Raw genomic sequence first — 22,385 nt, 5'->3', positions numbered from 1 at the left:
CTCTCAGACAACAGTGATGGCAAATAATACTATTTCACAAATTCTTCCATGATCCAACATGCTGAATATAAAGCTCCTGGCAGGGACTCTCTGAATCATTCCTCTCCCTCCTCTGCTTTCCCTTTTTGGATGGCAGTAAAGACTCCTGCCACCACACTGAAGCTTCATTAACCTTTATTAATTTTCTCAGGGTTCCGGGGTCAAATTTGTCACCATTTCATCTCTTGGTAGTTCATACTTCTTGAAAAGATGTCTGATTGTTTTACCTCCTTGGGGGGAAAAGGTCCTCCGTCTGGTACTTGCTGTTTGGAAACAAATTGGCTGCCAGATCTCAGATTACTGGGGCTCAGCTCTGCTCTCTGCTGTTCCATGTGACTCCAGTGGAGTCAGCTGAGCTCTCCTGATTTACAGCAGGCACTGCTGGTGGGTGGGATCTGGTTGTTGTTTCTCTCTTTGCTCGGGAGGGCACGTGTCAGGATTGCAACACACCCAATAACGTGGAGAACGGGAATTTTAGTTTCCCCTGTAGCAAATTCAGGGCTGATCCACACGGGATGAAAATGGAAAGCTGGCAGAGTATGGCTTTGGAAGAACAGGGGTGAGAGCTGTCAGTTAGGAGTCAAATGCCTTTGATTCACATTATTTACCTTCTGAACTCAACACCGTGGTCTCCGTGGGAGATTTCCAGATAGGACACAAGGGTCAGGAGTTCCTCTCTTCCACTGAGCTGGAAAGGTTCCCAGCCACAGCTCTGTTGGGACTTTGTTGATGCCAGACTTTCATCTCTCCTTGTTGCTGGTGACAGGGTATAGAGTCTGACAAAGAGACATCCTTTTGAGTTATCCCTTTCCTTTTCACCTGCCCTCACCTGCCTGCTCCACTCAGCATTTTCTGGTCCCTCTGCAGAGCATTTCTGATTCCTCTACAGAGCATTTCTGAGTAGATCTTTGCTGCAAGGCAGAATTTTCCACAACAAATTACTACCAGTCACCACCATAAACCTCAGAGCACTACTGGGGATGGTGGGATTCAGTGCCAGCACGTCTGAAGAGGATAAATCCTCCACAAGTGCAGCAAGGAGTACAGGCACCCTAGAAAATCATTGCAATTAAAGACCAGACATAAGGGATCATACTCTGCATGGTCCCGAGTCTCACTGAGAAAGAAGAGGTTGAGCTGCCACCCAGCCTGAGTCTCTCAGGCTGGCTTGGTGCTAAATTTCGGGAATTACTGGTGGCCAGGGGTGTTGGGGTTGGCAAGCAGGTGGTGGTGGCAGGTGGCTGTTGTTTATACGTGTAACCTTTGTAGTGAAAGATCTTGCAGAGTGAACCAAGGTGTATTTACATGACCCATTACCTTGCCATAGCCAATGGACGCTATAATTCCAGAAGCCAATCGCTGAGGTCCACAGATAACAGAAAGCGAGAGGACCCTGACGAACTGCAGCACTACGGGTACCCTGCACCTCAAATAGGTAAGCTCTGACCTCCCCCAGCAGCCCCTGGAGCTGGCACTGCCTGCTCCCTGCACTCCCTGGCTCACTGACTCTCTCCACTGTTTCAATGACCCCTCTAACCATCACTTTTCCCCCCAGGTTACTGTGGGGGAGACTTTCCCCCGAACAAACGCTCATCACCCAGTTTGTTCCCATTCCATCGCCCTGCAGGGTTTTGTGTTGGTGCCATCAGCCAGAGAAAGCAGAAAGGGTTAGACACAAAGCCCCAACAAGGCCATACATCTCACAGACTGCTCCTCGTCCCACTGCCTGAGCCCCACACATCTGAGCCACCGCTTTGTGTGAACTATCTAAGCAGCCATGGTTCATGAAGCCAAAGCTGACCTTACTGCAATGCAGCCTCTTCACTGATGTCCTTGTCATGCCTTCACACTGAGCGTAGGAGAGGGCAAGCAGGGCTTGGTGAGGAGAGAACAGGACTGATTTCCTCTGTCACTGGGCCTTTAGTGCTGTGCAAGGACTTGTAAGCTCTGCAGCAGGACCTTCCACCCTTCTGCAACAGAAGGGGAATAATATGTAGTAGTCTCAGAGGGTGTGGTATGGGAAGATGGGAATGAACTGGACCTGGGTTTATGCCAGCTCCAATCTGGCATAAACAGTGTTCAATCTGGCATAAACCCCTGACAGTGTTCAAGGCCTGGTCGGATGGGGCTTAGAGCAACCTGGTCGAGTGGAAAGTGTCCCTGCCCAGGGCAGGGGGCTTGGAACGAGATGATCTTGAAGGTCCCTTCCAAGCCAAACTGGTTAATGATTCTATGATTCAATCTGGAAAGGTTTTGTGCTCTCCCTTCATGGCTTCATTCTCTGGCAGAGTCATCATGGGTCTTGGGCAAAGCAAGGTGTGCTGAACCTGGCCACAGGTCATAATCATTGCCCAGTGACCTTGCAAGCATTTTGTGCTCTAGAAAGGCTTCAGAGAAGTGATTTCATTATAAGTGAGAGTGGGTCTTATTCTGGTGTAGGTCAGCTGTGCTCCATCCAACCCAGCAGGACTTTGCTGTGGTACAGTGTCAGGAGTCTGTGTGGGGTGGAGGCTCTGGGTGTGATCAGACAATTTTTGGGGTTGTGGCTTTCAACACAAGGCAAGGGATGGTCTGAATTTTCTTTCTACCCTACACAGAAACTGCTCCCCCCAGTGGGAGCAGCCCCACTGTCTGGAGGATCTGTGGCAGCTGGCAAAAGGCTGCAGGAGAGAGAGGACGTTTGTACCACTATAATCTGGTGAATCTCAGCTTAATCTCTCAGTCACACTTGGAGGAAGGGAGGGCACTCCAAGGCAGGTCCTGTGATGTCCCTTGTTCCTACTCTGTCTGGTCTCAGGTGCTTCCTCAGAGCTCTGTTCCAGGCTGTAGCTCTGCCATCAGCTTCATAGCTTGGCGTTTCTTCCTGCTGTGCAGCTGGATGCTGGATCTGGGCTCAGTGACATCCCTGTTAACTTCCTGCCATGGTGGGCACTGCTGGAGCATGGCTGGCTTTAGGCTGTGCTGTCCCTGAATGCAGCATGAGCTGGGAGATGTGCATTGTCCTGCTGCAAAGCTTCCCACATTCCTATCACTGTCTCAGGAGCACCAGCTACAGCCAAGCTGCTCCAGGAAATCAGAATGGAGATGTAGAAACCAGTCAGAAGGTACAGTCCAGCAAGGGATCAGAGGGAATCTTTAGCTGGGGATGCCAAGGCAAAGCCCACACTTTCCCTGGCTGTGGGCACAGTTTGTAGGGGATAAGTCACGTCACTTCAGCTCAAGACCTAGAAAAATATGAAATACAAAAAATATGCCAACCATAAAGGACTAGGGACAAGGGAACAGCAATGCCCAGTTGAAGAGCAGCATTTTCTCCTGCCAGCCCTTCATCTCCCTGGTACCCAGGTCCTGCTGGCCCACAGGCTCTGGCACAGCCGTGGTGCTGCTCCTGCCCACGTGTCTCTCCCAGCAATAGCACAAGAGCGAGATCCAGCTCAGCAGGTCCCTGGCACGGGCTCTCCCAGCTCAGACTGCTTCCAGGAGGACTTTGCCAGCAGCAGGATGTGAGCAGAGAGGTGTCTTGCACAGGGAGGGATGTCAGATTGACAGACAAGGCCATGGCAAAGAGGGATCCCGGCAGAAGGATGACAGGGATGTGCTGCTCCATTAGTGCCCAGGGAAGGAGTGTCATGGAGAAGCTGCAGGCACTGATGGGGACACACAGCCAGCTGAGCTCAGTTACTCTCAGGGCTGGCTAGGAGCTGGAAAGGATCCTGGATTGTAGTGGTACATCCCTGTGGAGTGACATCCAGCATGTCTCATTCTGCGGCACCTGCTGGACCCTCTCCAGCTGCTGCAACTGGATCTGTGGGAGCAACAAGGGCCATCTCCCCACTTCAGGTGGGGCACTCACCCCTGTAAAATCCTTTGGGATGCTCCTGGTCATCCCCAAGCTAGTCTGGAGCATTACAGAACTAATCAAAGGTCAACCCAGCAGGGGCAGCTTTCTCAGGCACATCATGATGGAGGGCACAGCGTGGCCCCTTCTCCTCTGGGGGCAGAGATAAATTTGGTTGAGTGCATCAGGGGGGTTGGAGCACCACTGCTCTGGAGCCGGGCTGAAAGAGCTGTGACTGTTCAGCCTGCTGAAAAAAAGGGTCTGGAGAGACCTTAGAGCCCCTTCCAGTACCTGAAGGGGCTCCAGGAGAACGGTAGAGGGACTTTGGATAAATGCATGGAGTGATAGGACAAGGGGCAATGTTTTAAACTGAAGGAGGATATATTTAGATTGGATATTAGCAAAAAATCTTCACTATGAGGGGGAGTGAGACACTGGAACAGGTTTCCTAGAGAAACTGTGGCTGCCCCATCCCTGGAAGTGTCCAAGGCCAGGTTGGACGGGGCTTGAAGCAACCTGGTCTAGCAGAAGGTGTCCTTGCCCATGGCGGGGGGTTGGAGTGAGATGATCTCTTAGGTCCCTTCCAACCAAATCATTCCATGATTCTATAATCTCTGGCAGGTCTATTATAAGACAGCACTGAGCTGTACTAGGTGGCTTTCAAGACCAATGAGCATGGTAGACTTCTTGCCATTACACCAAAATACAGAGCCAGAATCCACTTCTGAGATGAATAATTGGAATATGTTTTGCCCAGTAATTTGTATTTGCTGCCATCTGATCCACAGGAGTGCAGAAATTCTTCTCATCCACAGTTTTGATGATGGGCAATATTCTGCTCCTCTTGAGTGGAGAATGAGAGATCTTGTCTCATGCCTGAGAGAGTCCAGAACTGGGTCTCACATGGTTTGAACATTAGTTAAATTTCTGCAAGGCTTGAGACTTAGTCTGGGTGTAATGTCCCAGTAGACTGAGATAAATTGCTTAGTTCAAAATGACACCAAACCCAGGGAGTAACCAGCACGTAGAAAGTAAACTGTATTATGGGTTTAAAAGCCAGGGACTGGTGCAATGCAAGAGATGATAATTGGGGAGATTTGCCTCTAAGCACGGTTATTTCTGCTGTGAAAGGGCAAAAGCCAGAAGTAATAAAGAAAAGAAAGAGTCAGGAGAGGTGGAATTTGGTTCAAAGGTGCCATTCACTCAGACACTGAGACAGTAACTCTTGTCTGAATATGGTGTTTGCAAAACCCCACCCAGGTCTGAGTGGGGAGGTGATGGGATGGAGTGGGGAGGTGATGGGATGGTTGGGATGATGGGCTCTCCAAGCCATGAGCTGCTGATGGAGGAGGCCTTTGTGTCTCTGCAGGCTCCCTCTGTCCCACCTCTGGCCTCCCAGAAAAGACTTTGGGGCACAAAATGGGTGTGTTTCCCTACCAAAATCCCCCAGCTCCTTGTCATTAAGGGACTGGGTGCTCTGGGTGCAGGTCCTGGGGAGGTTGCTCAAGGCTGAGGAAGGGTGTTCAACAAGAATTGTAAGGACATTGTCTGTCCATGCAGCGCCCAAGCAGGCAGGGTAGCAGGAATGGTTGGGATCTGTGGGCTGAGAAGGGATCTCCTGGAGTCTGGGCCACTCTGAATGGGAAGTGTTGAAATGATGGTACCACAAAGGAAATTTGCTCATGATGAACTTGGAGGACCCCAGGACTGTCTGTCTGACAGAGCTGGTTCAGTTCCTTACTGAAAAGGTAGGAAAATTACCATGGAAATGCAGATCTTTGTATATCAGGAGATCTAATATCTGAGAAGCAGGATGTGGGAGCGATGGTTTCTTGAAGCCCCAAAGCTTTAAAACACACACTGTCTCCCACACATCCCAGATAAAGACCAGTGGTCCATAACATCCCTCTAACTGGAAACAACTGGGCAGATTAATGGAACAAAACACAAAAGCAGAACAGTATTGAGCAACTTTGGCTTAATGAACAACAAATCTCATTATTATCATTACAGTGGCATAGATGAGGTAGGGAAAGACTCATCCTCACCTCCACCTCTTTCTATGTCCAGCCAATAAATGAAGGAATAAAAGTTTGTCCATTTTACAGGAAAGTCAGGTCTTCCTCTACACTTTCCCCTCTCAACAGGCAGGTATTAGTTCCCCAGGCTGCAATTAGTGGGCATATTTTTAATTCACAACAACCTGAATGACAGGAGATATTCAAAGCAGACATGCTGAAAAACATGACACAAACCAAACAAAGTAGATAACTACCCAAAATCCCAACGAGTATCTCGATGAGGGACACAAACACTTGAAATCCTGCATAAAATTCCATAGCACATGGAAAACATTAGTAAATAAAGACACCACCTCGAGGAAAAAGCCAGACATGCACAACTTTAGGCAGCATTGGGCAGTTTGGTGGTCTACAACCCTTACAGTCCCCATCACAGCTCTGTCCTGATGCTGCTTTTCATGCAGCTGGTTTATAACTTTCACTGAGATCTCAGGCTGAGATCTCCAACTGTAGAGCCTCTTTCATGTTCCACGTTGCAGCTGGTCTGTTTAATACAGAGTCTGAGGCCCAATTTTCTCTGGGAATGGGGTGGTGGTGTGAGATAACACATCCAAGTGCTGGGTGCAGCCCAGGCTGTGCTGTACGACCCCTGAAGTCCTGCTTACCTGTTTCACCCAGCGCTGTGACACTTTTATCATCCATAGTCTGTCAGATGCATCTTTTTGGGATGTGACACAGTGTGGTCTGATGCTCTGAGGAACTTGTTGCTAGGAGGGGATGCCCCTCTGTGACACATCAGAGATGTGCTGCTGTTTATTTGTGCCATATGCCTGTGTGCTATACATACCAAATGTTGCATTCCAGGTTTATCATGTGTAATTATTAGTAATCCATGAAAAAGCTGAGAACCCAAACAATGCATGGCTTAATTAAATGAGACAGAGCCAGCTTTTGTTTTTGTGTGGGGAAGAAAGGCATTTTGTCAAGGGTAGATTTGTGCCTATGAAAACTAATGGAAAACTGTCCTTTCCCAGCCCATGTAACACTTTTGGTGAATTATCTGGATGCTGTGGCCTGCTGAAGCACCCCCAGCAGGGATATTAGTGACAAAGAGACTATATCTCATTGCTTTTCACTCTCATTTTTTGCTCATTGGGGTATTTTTACTTTCCTTTCCAGTGCTGCCCCAACAGGTAAGCAGTTGACAGGGACAGTGTGATGCCCTGGAAGAGTCAGCCTTGTCCTTTGTCACGTGCTCAGAGCAGGTCTCCACAGGCAAAGGAGATGCTGAGAACATTCTGTGGGACTCCTCCAGCTGACCCTTCTCAGGAACAGTCATTTTCTCCTTTGTCTGCTCCTCCTCTGCAAATCTGCGTTGGCAGGGGCTGTGAGAAGGCAGGGAAAGGAGTTAAATCCTTAAAACTGATCAATTTATGGACACATTTACTGTATCTGACTAATCACTGTTGCTTAATTAGTGCTCTCTCTCAGTAGGTGTTACACATCCCACGTGGTTCCTCAGTGGCTACTCCACCTCATTATCAGTGGTGGAGCTTGTCCTGCCTTTGATGCTTCCACAACACCCTTCCCTAATTTCTCATGTGTTTGTGTGCTATAGCTCTACGCAGCACCCCCCAAAAAACCCTTTAGCCCATTCTCAACCCTCACCTTTTCTCACCAACCCCCTTACCCCCATTTCTCACACCACCCGTAGGACACGTTGCGCAGCATCTCAGACCTCCGACAGCCGGTGAAGTGCAGCTTGGCATTCTCTTCCCTGGAGATCCAGGTGCCAAGGATCCTCACCTTCTGCTCCAACCCCAACAGGTGACCCTGCAGCAGAGGAGTGGTCCCCCTGGAGCGTGTGCTCGACCACCTGCGGGGAGGGCTGGCAGACCAGGACCAGGTTCTGCGTGTCGTCTTCCTACAGCACCCAGTGCAGTGGCCCCCTCCGGGAGCAGAGACAGTGCAACAACTCTGCCGTGTGCCCAGGTATCTGTGGGCACCAGGGGAAGGGAGATGCGTGGGGGATTGGCTGCCTGTGGTGTCTCCACTGTGATACTTCTGGAAAACACTGGCACAAGGAAGTTGTGGCCACCACGTCCCTGGCCAGGGTTGGACAGGGCTTTGAGCAACCTGGTCCAGTGGAAGGTGTTGCTGTTCATGGCAGAGGGTTGGACTAGATGATCTTTTAGGTCCCTTCCAGTCCAAACCATTCTATGATTCTTGAAGGAAGATGTTTTTTGTTCCCTCTTCCTTCTCTTTGTACCTTAAAGCCTCACACAGAGACCCTTGTTAGACCAAGCACCGTGAGATGGGCACCTGTTTTCCCTGCTATGGAAAATTCCATGCTGTCTAAAATCCAGGAACATGAGACACCTCAAAGGCAGGTGTCCTTTGGGGTATTTCCAATGTGGAGCAGACTGGGACAGATCTTATCCATGAGAGTGATTACCCACAGGGAATGTGCCTCTCCCACCTTAGATATCAGCTTTTCAGGGTGAGCTTAAAAAACCCGAACAAAATATCAGTGAGACCCTTCCCTTGCCTCCATAGTACTTTAACTTTCCTCCCCTTTTTGTTTTGTTTTGGGAAAGAGAAGCACGAGGTGACTCAGTTGCTCAGATTCCAACACTGGACATCAGCAACAACCAGTGCAAAATCAGCATGAAACACTCAGGATGTTGGTAGGTGATGAACCGAGAAATCCATCACCTCTGTTTTCATGCTCCTTCTCCCACAATTTTGATGAAATAGTATGTTCTGGGGAGACTGGAGCCTACAAGAAAGATGGAGACTTTTTACAAGAGCATGTAGTGAGAGGATAAGGGGGAATGGCTTTAAGCTGAGAATATGTTTAGATTGGATATTAGGAAGAAATTCTTCCCTGGGAGGGTGGGGAGGCCCTGGCACAGGTTGCCCAGAGAAGCTGTGGCTGCCCCATCCCTGGAAGTGTCCAAGGCCAGGTTGGATGAGACTTGGAGCAGCCTGGGATAGTGGAAAATGTCCCTGCTCATGTCAGGGGGTTGGAGCAAGACAGTTTTTAAGGTCCCTTCCAACCCAGACCATTCTACTATTCTGAGATTCTATGATTATTTGGAAGATTTATGCTGTTAAATTGTGTTATTCGTGTCTCCTGACCAGCAACATCAGTGTTCAAAAGCAATTCTACAGTGGTGAAACCGCCACCTGTGGTGAAAACACCATCCATGTTCTTTCCTGTATTTCCTTCTCTAGTTATCCCTTATCATGCTCAAGGCCTGGTGACAATTAGCTTGGAACACCCTTTCCTGGCACTGGGGCATCAGTCACTGTTGGCAACTGATGAAGGACTGGAAAAGTACCTGTTTTTTTGGGTTTCTTCTTTTCCTGAAACGTTATTGATTTGGCATTTGCTTTTCCGATAAAGCTGGAAGGGATGAAATCCCTCCAGAAAGCTCAGTGCATTCTTATAACATTTGGTCTCAAGAGATTACAGTGACTAAACTTCCATAAATATCTTGGCCAGATTAGATTAGATTAGATTGGAGAAGATTAGATTAATATAAATTAACAGGCTAATTAGATTAGATTAATATAGGCTAGATTTCTAATTCCAGTGATGGTTTGAGCACTGCTGGAGCTTGTTGCCCATTCCATTTTACTCTTCCAAGTATCCCTAGCTTTGCCCCTGTGGTGTCACTGACCTATGACAGTAATCAAGGCTACAGCTTTCCTGAAAGATTTAAAACGTTGTAGCCTTTGACAATTCAGTGAGAAAATGTGTTGAGGGACAGAAATAAGGGTAAGAAGTGAAAAAGTGATAGTGATGCTGCTTCCTTGTACCTCTCATATTTTACTCAAAAAAAGGATGTTTCAGCTCAAAAATCTAAAAAAAAAATCAGGGTGAATTAAAACTGCATTGTGGTCCGTGTCAAAGACTGGAAAGTAACAGGCACTTGGTGTCGATAAAAACCACGGCACAAAAATTACACGATGTTCCCCTTGCACAGTTTCGGGCTGGTTTGTTCTCGGCCTTCCCACGCGTTCCGGGTGGGAAGATGCTGTGCCCTGTGGTGCTCGCTCGCTTTCCTCAGGCCCTCCCTTGGGAAAGGGAACTCACTCCTTCTGCTTCCCCCGCAGTTCACGGCACCTGGGACGAGTGGTCTCCGTGGAGCTTGTGCTCCTCCACGTGTGGGAGAGGCTACAGGGACCGCACCCGAACCTGCAAACCCCCCCAGTTCGGGGGCAACCCCTGCGAGGGCCCCGAGAAGCAAACCAAGTTCTGCAACATCGCGCTTTGCCCAGGTAAGGACAGTGACAGATTAAAAGCCTCCCCCCTCCAGCAGGTCTCCCCGGCTCTGAAAACGCCCTCGCTCAGCCCATCCAGCTCCATAGGCGACTCCAAGGAAATACTGCCCAGCCTGCACTGTCCCCAGGAGGATTCTCTCTTAGGAAAGGGCTCATTGAAGGAGCAGCCTAAAGGGGCTTTCTGGGGTTATTCAGCTCAGATTTGTCTTGGGTTCACTTTTGCCCTCTGTAATCTCTCCCAGAAGACACTTTACATGGGTTGGATCTATTTCCGAGGCCATCTTAAGCTTCTCACCTGTTCTCTCCATTGAATTGTTTAAAGTTACTTTGCCTGTGCTTATTGTTGTGCTGGAATTAATTAATAGTTCTACTTGCTTGTAATATATGTGCATTAATTCACTGTATATGCAAGTTTAATTCACTATATATAGCAGTTTTCTCTGTAGCCGATCCCGCTTTGGGTGGTGAGATGGACTAAAACTTCTGATAGCCTTCCATGCCAAATACTTTTAAGTACCTTTTCCCTGCCCCTAAATTTCAATTCCAGATGCCTCTCCCTGAGTTTTGGTTCGAAACACCAAAAAGAACCTCAAGATGAAATTACTTTTACTACCTGGAAATCCATTTGTGCTCCTGCGGCTTCCTTCCTCTGAACTAGACTGGCCCAGGATTTACAACAGAGCACCCCTTAATTTAACTCTGGTTGTCCTGGTGAACACAATCTGAACACGAGGGACCTCCCCAAAATTCCCTCCCTCTCCCAGGGTAATGTCAACTGACATTTTTCCAGTTTAATGAGAATCATTATGAGACATTATTATGTCCCCGGAGGAGGAGAGGGATTGTGGGAGTGATGAGAACTTTGTGAAAACATTAGTGAGAAGCCTCCTGGCATTTCCCAACGAGTTTTCGCTCCAAGTAACTATCCTTGGATTTTTTGGCCGCTGCCCAGAAGACTCTACTTGGAATGAGAACATCCCAGACACCAAATCGACTCTGTCATAAGAAAGACAAATTGAAGAAGTCAGAGCTGGCACTGCTTGGGCAACAAAGCATACCCTGAGTTAACATTGATCCATAATTAATTTAAATACAAATAAATATGTGGAATGAAACAGCGGTGGAAAAGACAAGCAGCCCAAACTGTGAAGGCTTCAGCTCTAATTAATGCCACAAAGGCAATCAGGGGCCTGGCAGTGCCAAATGAGAGCGGCGTCGGGGGAATCACTGAAGCACAACAATGGGTGTTTGTCACACCAGGCACTCACATTGCTCATTACCACCCTGCTCTGAGGATTTATTACCACAGCTGATGAAAATGCTCTGCTGCAGGGACAAGTGAGCCTTTGTTCCTCAGGAGCAGTGGAAACCACAGGCTGAGCCCCAAGACCTTCGAAGAGGGAGAAAAGGAGGAAGACAATGCCTGCCTCTCCACAGCCAGACTCCAAGGAACATTTCTGATAGACTCCCACCATGGTGGGAACGGTCTTGGCTGTGGCTGGGGTTGGCCAAGAGGCATCTTCCCATCCAGTGCAAGAGGCTGGTGGCCACCTCAGTCCTCCATTATTTAAAACATCTCTGAAATTACAACCTGATTAAATTAAAAAAAAAATGAAAGGAAGAAATAAATAAAAGGAAGAAATAAGCAAAATGAAGAAATATATAAAAGGAAGGGGAAAAAAAAGGAAATAAATAAAATTACCTGTTCAATAAGTGTTTGGATGACACCCTGAGGCACATAGTGGGATTCTTGGGATGTCCTGTGCCGGGCCAGTTGGACTCGATGATCCTGATGTGTTCCTTTAAACTCAGCATGTGCTACAGTTCTATGATTCTATCCCCCACTGAATGATCAAATTATGGGTTTAGCTCTTTTATTTTCCTACCTCCAAATGCTGGCACTTGTGGTAGCCCATCACCACTGCCACAGCAGCAAGGAGTCTGTTGGATCATTCAATCTTTTTTTTGGCAAATGTAGTTTTTGTTGATAAATGCACTTTTTTTTGTCGATGATACTTTTAATGTGATAAATACAATCTCAGTTTTCCAACACAGGGGAATGTTAATGAGGGGCAGACACTGTCATTATTAGGAAGGAATTCTTCCCTGGGAGAGTGGGGAGGCCCTGGCACAGGTTGGCCAGAGAAGCTGTGGCTGCCCTGTCCCTGGAAGTGTTCAAGACCAGGCTGGATGGAGCTCTGAGCAACCTGGGATAGCAGAAGGTGTCCCTGCCCATGGTAGGAAGTTGGAATTGGATGATCTTTAAAGGTCGCTTCCAACTCAAACCATTTTTAGATTCTACGATCAGTTCATGGAAACTTAACAGCACTACCTTCAGGCAGAAAAGCCACTCTAATTTATACCTGGTAGGACCTTGTTTGTGGAGTTTTGGATCATTTCCAGAGAAATGATCAGACACCTCAACTTGCATTTCCCCTCTTTGGGATTGATAAGCACTGGCATGATGCCTTGAATTTGTGCACAATAAAAGCATCAATCTTGGATTGCTAAAAACGAGCACCTTTTGGAAGTACCTTTCTGCCTGCCTGATTTTTCACACCTTCTGAGCCCCTCTGAGTTAATAGTTGTTCATTTGAACGGGTTTCGACATTCTTTTTACTCAGTTTTTGCAAACAAAAAGCTGCTCAGCTGCAACGGGGATTATCCAGGGCTGATGGAGTCCTTGCAGATCTCACAAGGGACCAGTTTGCATATATTTTTCTTGGACCGGCAAACAAACCAAAAAAAAAAAACAAAAACAAATGAGCTGCAATGTGCTTTGAGCCAGAATTCAGACTTTTCAGGGATTCAGGTTGTATTTCTGAGTGAGACCTGGCAGCTAATGAGAGCTAAACAGAGCATGATGACCGCTGCTAATGAGCAAAAATGCTGCAGGAACAGCAGAGTGGGTGATGGATCTGTCGATCTGGGACCAATTAGGGTGTAACTGCCACACCTGGGAATGCCTCAGTCCTTACCACGTTAATAAGATGTATTCCCGTTTCTCTCCAACCCCATTCCCATCATAACCTCCCTCCTCTATTAAATTATCAGAGACACTGCTGTGTAGAGACACATCAAACCTGTCAGTGTTAATTCAGCTGCGAGAGAAGTACACTGACCACACACACACACACACTGCTCCTGGTCTCGTGTTGGAGCACACCTTTGCTCCCACATTTCCTGGTTATCAGGGTGGATTCCTATGGATAACATTGTGATTGAAGTTTTCTGCATGTGCTTTCATAAAAAAACAGAGCATTGGGTTCTTGAGAAAGTTCTTTCCCTGTGGGCTCATCCATTGCTTTGGTGAAAAATGGGTTCCTTAAAAAAAAAAAACGCTGATTGCCCCAAATGAGAAATGTCCTGGTAATATACTGATTCCTTCAAAGTGCTCAGTGGAAACATGATCCATGCTTTGATGTTTTGTTGGGATCAGCAATATTATTACTTTTGACTTTTATGTTGGAATGTTTAACGTCAATAATTTCAACTTTTATGTTGGAACATGTAATATTGATAATTTCAACTTTTATGGTGTTCTGTGGAGTGTGGAACATAAAAATGGGAATGTTGTGGCACTTGCATTCTGTCGGACCAAAACATTCCAGCTGGAGGCTTCAGAGTGTCCCGACAAACCACTGTTGCAAAGTTGTCTAAACTTTTTTTGGGTGATCTTTGCCCTCTCTCTCGCTGACTCTGGTTTGTCCCTCCTTGCCTCGATCTGTTGTAGGTACAGGCTGGACCATCTTTCACATTCCTCTTTCCAGAGGGAGCGATTTTCACATTCTGTTTGTTTTCCTTCTTTGGGCCACTCAGTGGACGGCAACTGGAACGAGTGGTCGAGCTGGAGCTCCTGCTCCGCCTCCTGCTCCAACGGGACCCAGCAGAGGACCAGGGAGTGCAATGGACCCTCCTACGGCGGAGCCGAGTGCCAGGGACACTGGGTGGAGACCAGGGACTGCTTCCTGCGCCAGTGCCCAGGTTGGTCACCAAGAAATTTTCTCTCTTCTGTGTCACCTTTCTCTTTTTTAAAGTTTTCCTTCGGGGAAGACTTGCACCCTTTTCAGCAGTAATAGGGAGGTTTGGGTTGTACCAACAGACCATGGCATCCTAAAATCTTCTCTTAAAAGAAACCTCTAAGACTCAGTTTGTGAGTTTTAGAAGCCAGGCATTCCTTGATTCAACAGTCAGGAATGATTCCAGCATGGTCAGAGTGCCCTGGGGATCAGCTCACCACGGTGCACACAGAGGTGTCTCCACTACAGCTTTTATGTCAACATTACATTGATGCCTTGAACTCTATATTATATAAAACTTTAACATAGCTCTTTTAGCTCTTTTAGTACATTTGAGTACCTACTTTTTTAGCTCTTTAGTACCTTTTAACACCTTTGTACGAGATTTCCGAAAATGTTATTTAATGTTCCTTGCTGAAATTCCAACGGACAAAGATTTGAGCAAGGTGAAAAACAGCTTACCTGGAGAAAATGTACTCAGAATAATACATAACAAGGGGCACAGCACTTGGTATAACTGAATAAAAACTACTCAGAAGCCTTGAAGCCGTTCCAAGCAGGACAGAGATGATGAGGAGGAGGAGGGCAGGGATGAAGGGGTGGTCATTTTGTAACCACTGACTCAAATTTGGGAGATGTGTCTGAGGGTGGGACAATGGGACAGACAGTTTTGGGGCTGGGTGTAATCAATGAGGTAATGCCTAGATATTATAATTAGATGGTATTATAAAAATTGTAAAGGCCTGTACTGTGGGTGTGTGCAATATATTTTGTGCGCCAAAGGCACCACAGTTAAAGAGCTGCTTTCTACCTTTCTGTACTCAAAATTGTCCAGAGAACTATTTCTCTGATTTTAGGCACCAACATGATTATTCATTTTCAGTTCCCCGCGTTCTTGTTACATATCCATGACATTTCCCAACACTTATTAACATATATACATATCCTTATAAGGTCTTTGGGGAGCTTCACTGGGAGTCTTTGGTGATCTTTTCTGTTTGGAGCCCCCAAAGTTCTAAGTGACTGCCTCAAGACCTTCTTGAAGACGATACACCTGGTTATAGAGTAACTGCCTCAGTTCCCTTCTTTTATTTCTATACTTTGCTTGGTTAGCCCTTTCAAATCACTTGACTCAGTTATAGGTAGTTTTTATGGTACATTGTGCTGCAAAAACTATTAGTTCTTGTTACATCTCAAAACTCTGATATCAAAACCATCACTGGCAAATGCTCCAGGAGACCCCAGAGAGGTGAGTGATTACCCACAGGGAATGTGTCTGTTGTAACCTTAGATATCAGCTTTTCAGGCTGAGCTTAAAAAACCCAAACAAATTATCAGTGAGACCCTTCCCTCTCTTCCAGAGTGCTTCAGCTTTCCTCCTCTTTTTGTTTTGTTCCTCTTCTCCCAGCATTTCAAGTCTCCCAGTTATATTTGAAGCAAACAGGGAAGCATCTTCCACTGTATCTCAGCTTTGAACCTTATCTGTGACAAGGTCTGGAACAATAAAGCTTTAATTCATGCCTATCTAAGACTTGTCACTTTACTCATCTATCTTTGAGTTAAAATAATAATAATGACAGCAATAATAGTAATAATAAGAAGGATAATAATAATAATAATAAGAAGAAGAAGAAGAAGAAGGGTGATGATAATAATAATAAGGACAATAATTCCTACTGTCCCAGCTGCTGTAGTTGGTACCTTACATTTAGAATAATCATCTTGTCTTCATACCATGGACCTCGAGCTCCAGCAGAGAAGTTTCATGCAGGAGAAGCAATGAGAATTAAAGCAGAGACCAGAGCACACCTAACACCAGAAATCTGTGTTTCTCAGACTAGCACCAGCTCTGTAGAGTTGCAGGTGCAGTTTGCTCCCCTTTTTTTTTTTTTCCAGAAATCTTGGGAGAGGCCATTTTAATGGAAACACTTTGGTGAGCTGGTGTGAAAAATATTCTGACCTGTAAAGAAGGTTTGAACAACTAGAAACCTTCCAGACTGATCAGGAACTAAATTTTATTGGTGTGGTTCTCCTGTCCCTGAGTGCTCCTTTCCTGTTAGACCATGGATTTGAGAAGGACTGCACTCCTGAGATGGAGAGTCCCTTCCTCTCCTTTGTGAAAGAACAGGGACAGCCAGAAACAGCTCAGGTCTTTTATACTCTTCTCATACCTTGCTTAGGTGACAAAATACTGGTTTTTTCCACTCCACAAGCATAGAAACCTGTAGCTCATAATTTTCTTGAACTTCTTGGAGAAGACAGAGATCCCCCACCGTCCCAAAAGGAGTTACCAGACCCAAGATGATGCAGTAATTCACAATTGAAACCCGAATAGTAAGCAGCAGACTTAGGCCTTGTTCTAGTTATGTCAGCAATATGCTGCAGCAAAAGAGAAGGTTTCCCTACCTTGCAGACTTGTTGTGAGGGCTAATTAACATTTTTATGGTGCTTTGATAAATGCCATTGTTAATGTAAAAGAAGTAGCATTTTGATAAATGTCAATGTTAACGTAAAAGAAGTCACATTTCCACTGAATCCATAAAGATGTTGGGAGAAGATACAACTGAATGAGACAGCATCCCAAACCTCTTTCCAAGGCACATGAAACATCAGTGCAATGGAAACAGCTGGAGGGAGGTTTATTTGATGTTTCTTCATGGTTTTTTGCCCAAGGGCTCTGCTGGTCTCTCTAAATCCCTGAGCCAGACCTTCTCTGGGAAGGTCTATTTTCACACATACATTGTACATCCCAACTGAGCTCCAGCTGTGGGCTTTGCTTGGCAGATGTGGTTGAATCCCTGCCCACCTGGAGAGTGTTCATGAGCCCAGCCCCAAATGTGAGCCGGAGGAGGGAGATAGGGCTGTTTTTCCAGGGAATGAGGACACTGAGGAGGAACACAAAAACACCCTTTGACTATGAAAGCGCTGATGCAATGGGAAAGGACACACTTTGTTTTAATGTCTGTTGAGAATCAGAGATCCAAGGCAGGAGACTTCCCTTTCCACCAAGCCATGCCCTACTCACCCTACATTCCACTGCTCACCTTGAGATCTCTCATCCTTTGGTTTCATATTATGTTTGGGACTAAACAGGCTGTTTCTCTCCTGTTTTTTTTGTCTCCAGTGGATGGGAAGTGGCAGGCCTGGGGAGTGTGGGGCAGCTGCACCGCCACGTGTGGGGGTGGAACTCAGAGACGTGACCGTGTGTGCTACGGACCCTTCTTCGGTGGAGAGACTTGCCAGGGTCCCAAGGAGGAGTATAAGCAGTGCAATGACAGAAAGTGTCCTGGTAGGTACCCCAGACCCCTCATGGTTTGCTTTGTGGGAGAGGGAGTTTGGATTATGGAAAGGGCTTCCGTGTCAGAGAGCTGAATGCTACAGGAGTTGGGATCCAGTAAGAGCCAATATAAAACGTAGGTACAAGATACACCAAGGTCTTGACTTAGTTGCTGCAGCATCCATTGCAACCACGTCAATTTAGTGAGTATTTGGTCAGCTCACCAGTCCAACCTGGGTGGCTTTCATCTTTTCATTGCCATAAAGTTACAAGAGGAAAAGAGGCACTGTTTGGTAGCAAAAACTGAAAGCCGGGTCTCGAGTCCATGAATTAGTTGAGTACTGAGGATGCTGCAGTGGTTTCCCACCCTTTACCTCTGGGAAACCTGCACACCACTGGAAATTTAAAAAAAGACAGCTCTGTCCACATCTGTCTGAGCCTTCCCAATCTGCCCCTCCTCCAGAGTGCAAAAGCTGAATGAAGGGCAAGAGAGGGCAGGGGAAAACCTGGGGCTGAGTGTGAAAACCAAGCAGGAGCAAACACAGCTGGGAATGTTTCTGTCTGTCTCTCACAGACTATCCAGAGCCCCCAAAAAAGGCCTGTGCACCATTTTGACTTTCTTACTCAGTCTGAGTTGAAGCTCCTGGTGAAATTGCTGGTGGGGAATCAATGGCCTGTGTGATGTTGGCAGTCAGATCGCATCGATCCTAACAGGGCGTGAGTTTTGACTGAAAGGGTAATTAATTGTCAGAGCAGCTCAGTGAGAGGCAGGAGAGATTCTCATGGCAGCATCCTGGCATTCCTAGTGAAAGGGGCTGTCTCCCTACAAGACAGGAGGCAGCAGTTTTGATGCAGATGTTTCTGGGGGCAGATCTGACACGTGGAGGACGAGCTGACCCTCAGACTCCCTCACCAACTGCTGAAGACAAAGAGATGAAAGCCAAAGAACTTCAGCATGGAAGTTCCAGCACGTTTAGCTCGGAGATAACAGAGAGAGAGGCTGTGACAGCACAGTCACTCTCTCCAGCTCTGCTCTAATAAAAGACATCACCTCTCCTTACAAGCTGTGCCTCTCAATTAGCAGTGGCGTGTGAGAATCTCTTCCAACTCTGCCACAAAGCTCTCCCACACCACAGAAAAACTTAGCACAGGGTTGTCTGGTGGTGTCTACAGAGTGATGCAGATTTAGTTCAGCTTCAGTGTGTGCCAGCTGGGGCCCTGACAGAACAAGCCCGATCTTTTCTTCTCTTCCTGCAGGCGTTGATGCCTGTGCAGTGCTCAAAAGGAAAAGGCACATCTCAGGGACTGGGCCCTGCTAAGGGTTCACAACCAGAAGGGTCTCACTGCAGTTGTTAATTTGCAAGGGAAGGAAAAGGTGGGGAAACATCAGAGGCTAAAAATAAACCCGCTCGATTTGTTCTCCAGAAAGTACCAAATGCCGGCATGATTTGATTTGAACAGAAGAATTGAACTTAATTGGGTTAGTTATTAAAATCTCCCAGTGCAAATAGGTTACTCTGGTAAAAAGGATTTTGTTGTGAAGCAACATCAAAAAGAAAAAAAAAAAAGGAAGAAAGGAGGAAAGGATAAAATGATTCTCTCCTGGTCTGGGAATTGCTCCTGCACTCGCTGGCAAGACACCACCAATCAGTGTATTTTTAAAGAGCATCTCTGAGCCACAGCATCCCTCAGCGGTCCCCAGGGACACTGCAGGGGTGAGGAGACCAGGAATGTTTGACAGGTCGGCAGAGGAGAAAGGAGAGGATGGATCTGAACATTCTGCCTCTCTGCTTTCTGCTGTGCTCTGCTGTTTTGTAGCCAAAGGTGGTGATAGAAGCTCCAGCCCCACAACCCAAACCTTCCTTTGAAGGGAGGATCTGTGACTGTGGTCAAAGCACTGCTCCAGAAGAAAGGAGCTTAGAACTCAGCTCCCTGCTCTGCCACAGGCTCTCTGGGTGAGCATGTGCTGGTCATGGCTGGGTGATTCAATCTCCCTGTCCTTCAGGTTGGAAGCAAAACTGCCTCTTTTCCACCCACGTTCTGCCCTATCTACAGAAGTCATGAGCTGTTTGCACAGGGACTAGTCCTGTGTGTGCAGAGAGCACAGCTGGGGTCCCTCTTACCCTCCAGGATTTCATTACAACAGTGATTACCCGCAAGGGAACTTTGAAACAGGGGATGCAGCATCTGTTTCCAAGCAGAGAGTGTAACTTATTCATTCCCAGCGTCTACTGGGGAGGAATCCATCTCTGAACTGCAGCTGGGGCTGGAGCCACACAGTCCTGGAGCTGGACTGCAGGAGCAGTGACGTTCAGGCAGCTCGTTGGGTCTTGTAGGAGTTCTTCAAAGAAGCAGGACTTGCCGTGCCCATAATTTTCGGCTTGAGCCTCCCCCACAGCCACGCTGGGCTCTGGGTAGTCCCAGAGCAGAAGTGGATTAAGTCCTGACCAGTTATTGGCACTCACTCAGCTTCCTTTTTTTCGGTATTTTTACTTGCACAATGAATAAAAATGCAATCAAAAACTATTAGATCAAGTTTTTTCTTCTCCCCACCCTCAGGAGTGACAAATAGCTTTAACACCATCCTCGTGGCTCCCTCAGTTTTACATGCTGTAAGTAATGAGTTTCTCAGCACAAAGGTCTCCTGTGGTGAATGTTCTTCTCCCAGATCACATCAACTCTGGGGCCAACTCAGCTCCACCCACAGATAGAAGTATCTGAAAACTTCCTTCCAAAGAGCTTTTGCTGTGATGTCTCAGAGCACATTTCTGCAGTCTCCTGGACTTTGCAGCAGTTTTTGGAAATGAGCTGCTGATGCAAATCCAGCTTGTTGGTGCCCAGATCTTCTCCCTGTGTCCTTACACAAGATGGAAGCAGACAGAGGACCCGAATGAAGACCATCCAGGGGACATGTCCATCCTTTTTTCTTTCACCTACTTGTTCTTTCCTTCATTCTTACTCTGATTGATTTATGCCAAGCCTTGTTTTAGATACATCCTACTCTGAAGGATGGAAGAAGTAGAGTCTGAAGCTGTGGAGTTTTTCTAGAAAAGACAAAGATCTGCTATTAAAATTAAGAAATAAAACTCCTTAGTAGAGTGTTGCAACAGCAGTTTTCTTGCAAAGTGCTGCCACAAGGCAAGGCAAATGTGTGAGTGGACTTTCCCAGGTTGTTCCATGGATATTAGTGAGCTAATCTTCAGAATGGTTGGATACCCGGTTTTCAGACAGACAGAGCAAATTCCAGGGGGTTTAAATGGCTTTGTCAGGGCCATGCAGGAGGAGCTGCAGAGCTGGGAGCTCGGCTCCAGACCTCCTGGCTCACACCACGGTGCTGTTCCTTCCAGACCCTGCTCCCCTGTTTCCTCTTTCCGTTCCCTTTTCCATGCCCTTGCTGAGGAGGAAGCTTTACCAATGAAGTTTTTCTCTCCTTGCAGAGCCCCATGAAATCTGTGATGAGGAAAGCCTTGGCTCTGTGGTTTGGAAGGAGACTCCAGCAGGGGATGCTGCCGCTGTCCGGTGTCCCCGCAATGCCACTGGTAAGGGTGACTCCGTGATGGGGACATGGTCCATCCTCAGGGTATCCCTCATCCTTTGCCTCCTGGATGAAGAGAACCTGGTTGTGGAAGGACAGGACAAGCAGATGGACTTTCCTCCAATCTTTTGGGGCTAAATTAACTCTCTCTGAGTTTCTGTGGCCCTTCACTGTTTAACAACAACATCTTGGTTCCTACTGGACAATTTGAGGTGGTTTCCATCCACCTCCTGCCTAGTCCTGGGACAGCCTTGCACTCAAGAGTATCTGTGGTGTGTTCTCCCCATTAACTACAAACATCTTTGCAGAGCAGGTGGGGCCTTGTCAGAGTTCTCTAGACTTGGTAGTTATATTTCTCTCCACTGCCCATAAACAAGCTGGTGTTCAAAAGCAGGAAAACCTGAATTTCATGGTCCGCTTATGCTTAGAAAACACAGCACCTGTCTAAACATTTATTCAGGTGCTCAGGTTGATGGTCTGATCATGGGGGCGTGAAGTGATGGGATATGGGCATCCAGGTGTTATCTCTTGTGACCATGACTCTGTGTCATGTCTAGTCCCTAAGGACTAGAAAGTAGGGCAGAGAAGGCTCCAGGAGACACTCTGGTGCTGAAACTTGCCCTCAGCTGGATGTTCCTCACTCCCAGGCAGGAACAGAAATATGGGCAGCAGTGTTAATAATGAATTTAAAGGTTTTATTGTGCTTGAGGGAGGTGGTTGGGTACAGACCAACCCTGTGACTCTGTTTGAATCAGCCTGGGACAGTTGTGTTGTCCCAAATTCTGTCCTAGAAGGGCTGTATCCATAGAAAGGTCACTGAATCCTTAAGCAGACCCAGCAAACCTGGTCCTCAGAGACTCTCCAAACTGCGCCCTGATGGCTTGGGCAAAGTGATCCCCTTCCCTTCTTCCTCTCTGATAAGTCCATTTTTTTCCTCCACAAAGGCATCTGATTATCACTGCAAACCCCCCTGTAGACTGGAGCTGAGGGAAGGCCTGGGGGAGGACTGAGAGCAGCTCTCAGAGTGTTTCAGCTGCCGCAGGGATGGTGTTTATTCTCCTCCAGACTGTGTGGGCAGCACAAGCCACTGTGCCTGGTTTAGTTGCAAGTACCAGAACAAGCCACCTGGGGAGGCTCGTGGGGCTTCCTGAGCCAGGAAGAATGTTGTCCTCCAGGCCAGGAGAAAAAGAAACCTTGACTAGCCATGGCCAGCCTGTTAATTTTTGTTTTCATGCCCAGTTCCTTCTGCTGCCCTGCAATATTAAAATGCAGGAGGAGAAGGTAATAAAAATAATCTCTCCTACATGCTTGCATGGGTTGTTCAGGCACCTGCAGGCACCTCTGATGTCCTTTGTACTGGTAGCTG

The 22,385-nt window shown here is 47.1% G+C and overlaps 1 protein-coding gene across 4 annotated transcripts in view; it reads left to right on the top strand.

The window, feature by feature from the left end:
* ADGRB1 (adhesion G protein-coupled receptor B1) overlaps nucleotides 1-22,385 on the top strand; it is a 222,171-nt gene that overhangs the window by 130,111 nt on the left and 69,675 nt on the right. For 2 of the 4 annotated variants that reach the window (XM_029959414.1, XM_029959416.1), the window contains 6 exons: nucleotides 1,367-1,474; nucleotides 7,726-7,890; nucleotides 10,021-10,185; nucleotides 13,999-14,172; nucleotides 17,332-17,496; nucleotides 20,922-21,023. In XM_029959414.1, the coding sequence (XP_029815274.1) occupies nucleotides 1,367-1,474; nucleotides 7,726-7,890; nucleotides 10,021-10,185; nucleotides 13,999-14,172; nucleotides 17,332-17,496; nucleotides 20,922-21,023 (879 nt within the window). The remainder of the gene's footprint in view (nucleotides 1-1,366; nucleotides 1,475-7,725; nucleotides 7,891-10,020; nucleotides 10,186-13,998; nucleotides 14,173-17,331; nucleotides 17,497-20,921; nucleotides 21,024-22,385) is intronic. The other 2 variants (XM_029959415.1, XM_029959417.1) reach the window with 2 other exon arrangements.

The sequence above is a fragment of the Manacus vitellinus genome, unplaced genomic scaffold, assembly GCF_001715985.3.
Source record: "Manacus vitellinus isolate BGI_N305 unplaced genomic scaffold, ASM171598v3 scaffold_1_pilon, whole genome shotgun sequence".
Lineage (NCBI taxonomy): Eukaryota > Metazoa > Chordata > Aves > Passeriformes > Pipridae > Manacus > Manacus vitellinus.
This window is presented reverse-complemented; position numbering and strand designations above follow the sequence as displayed.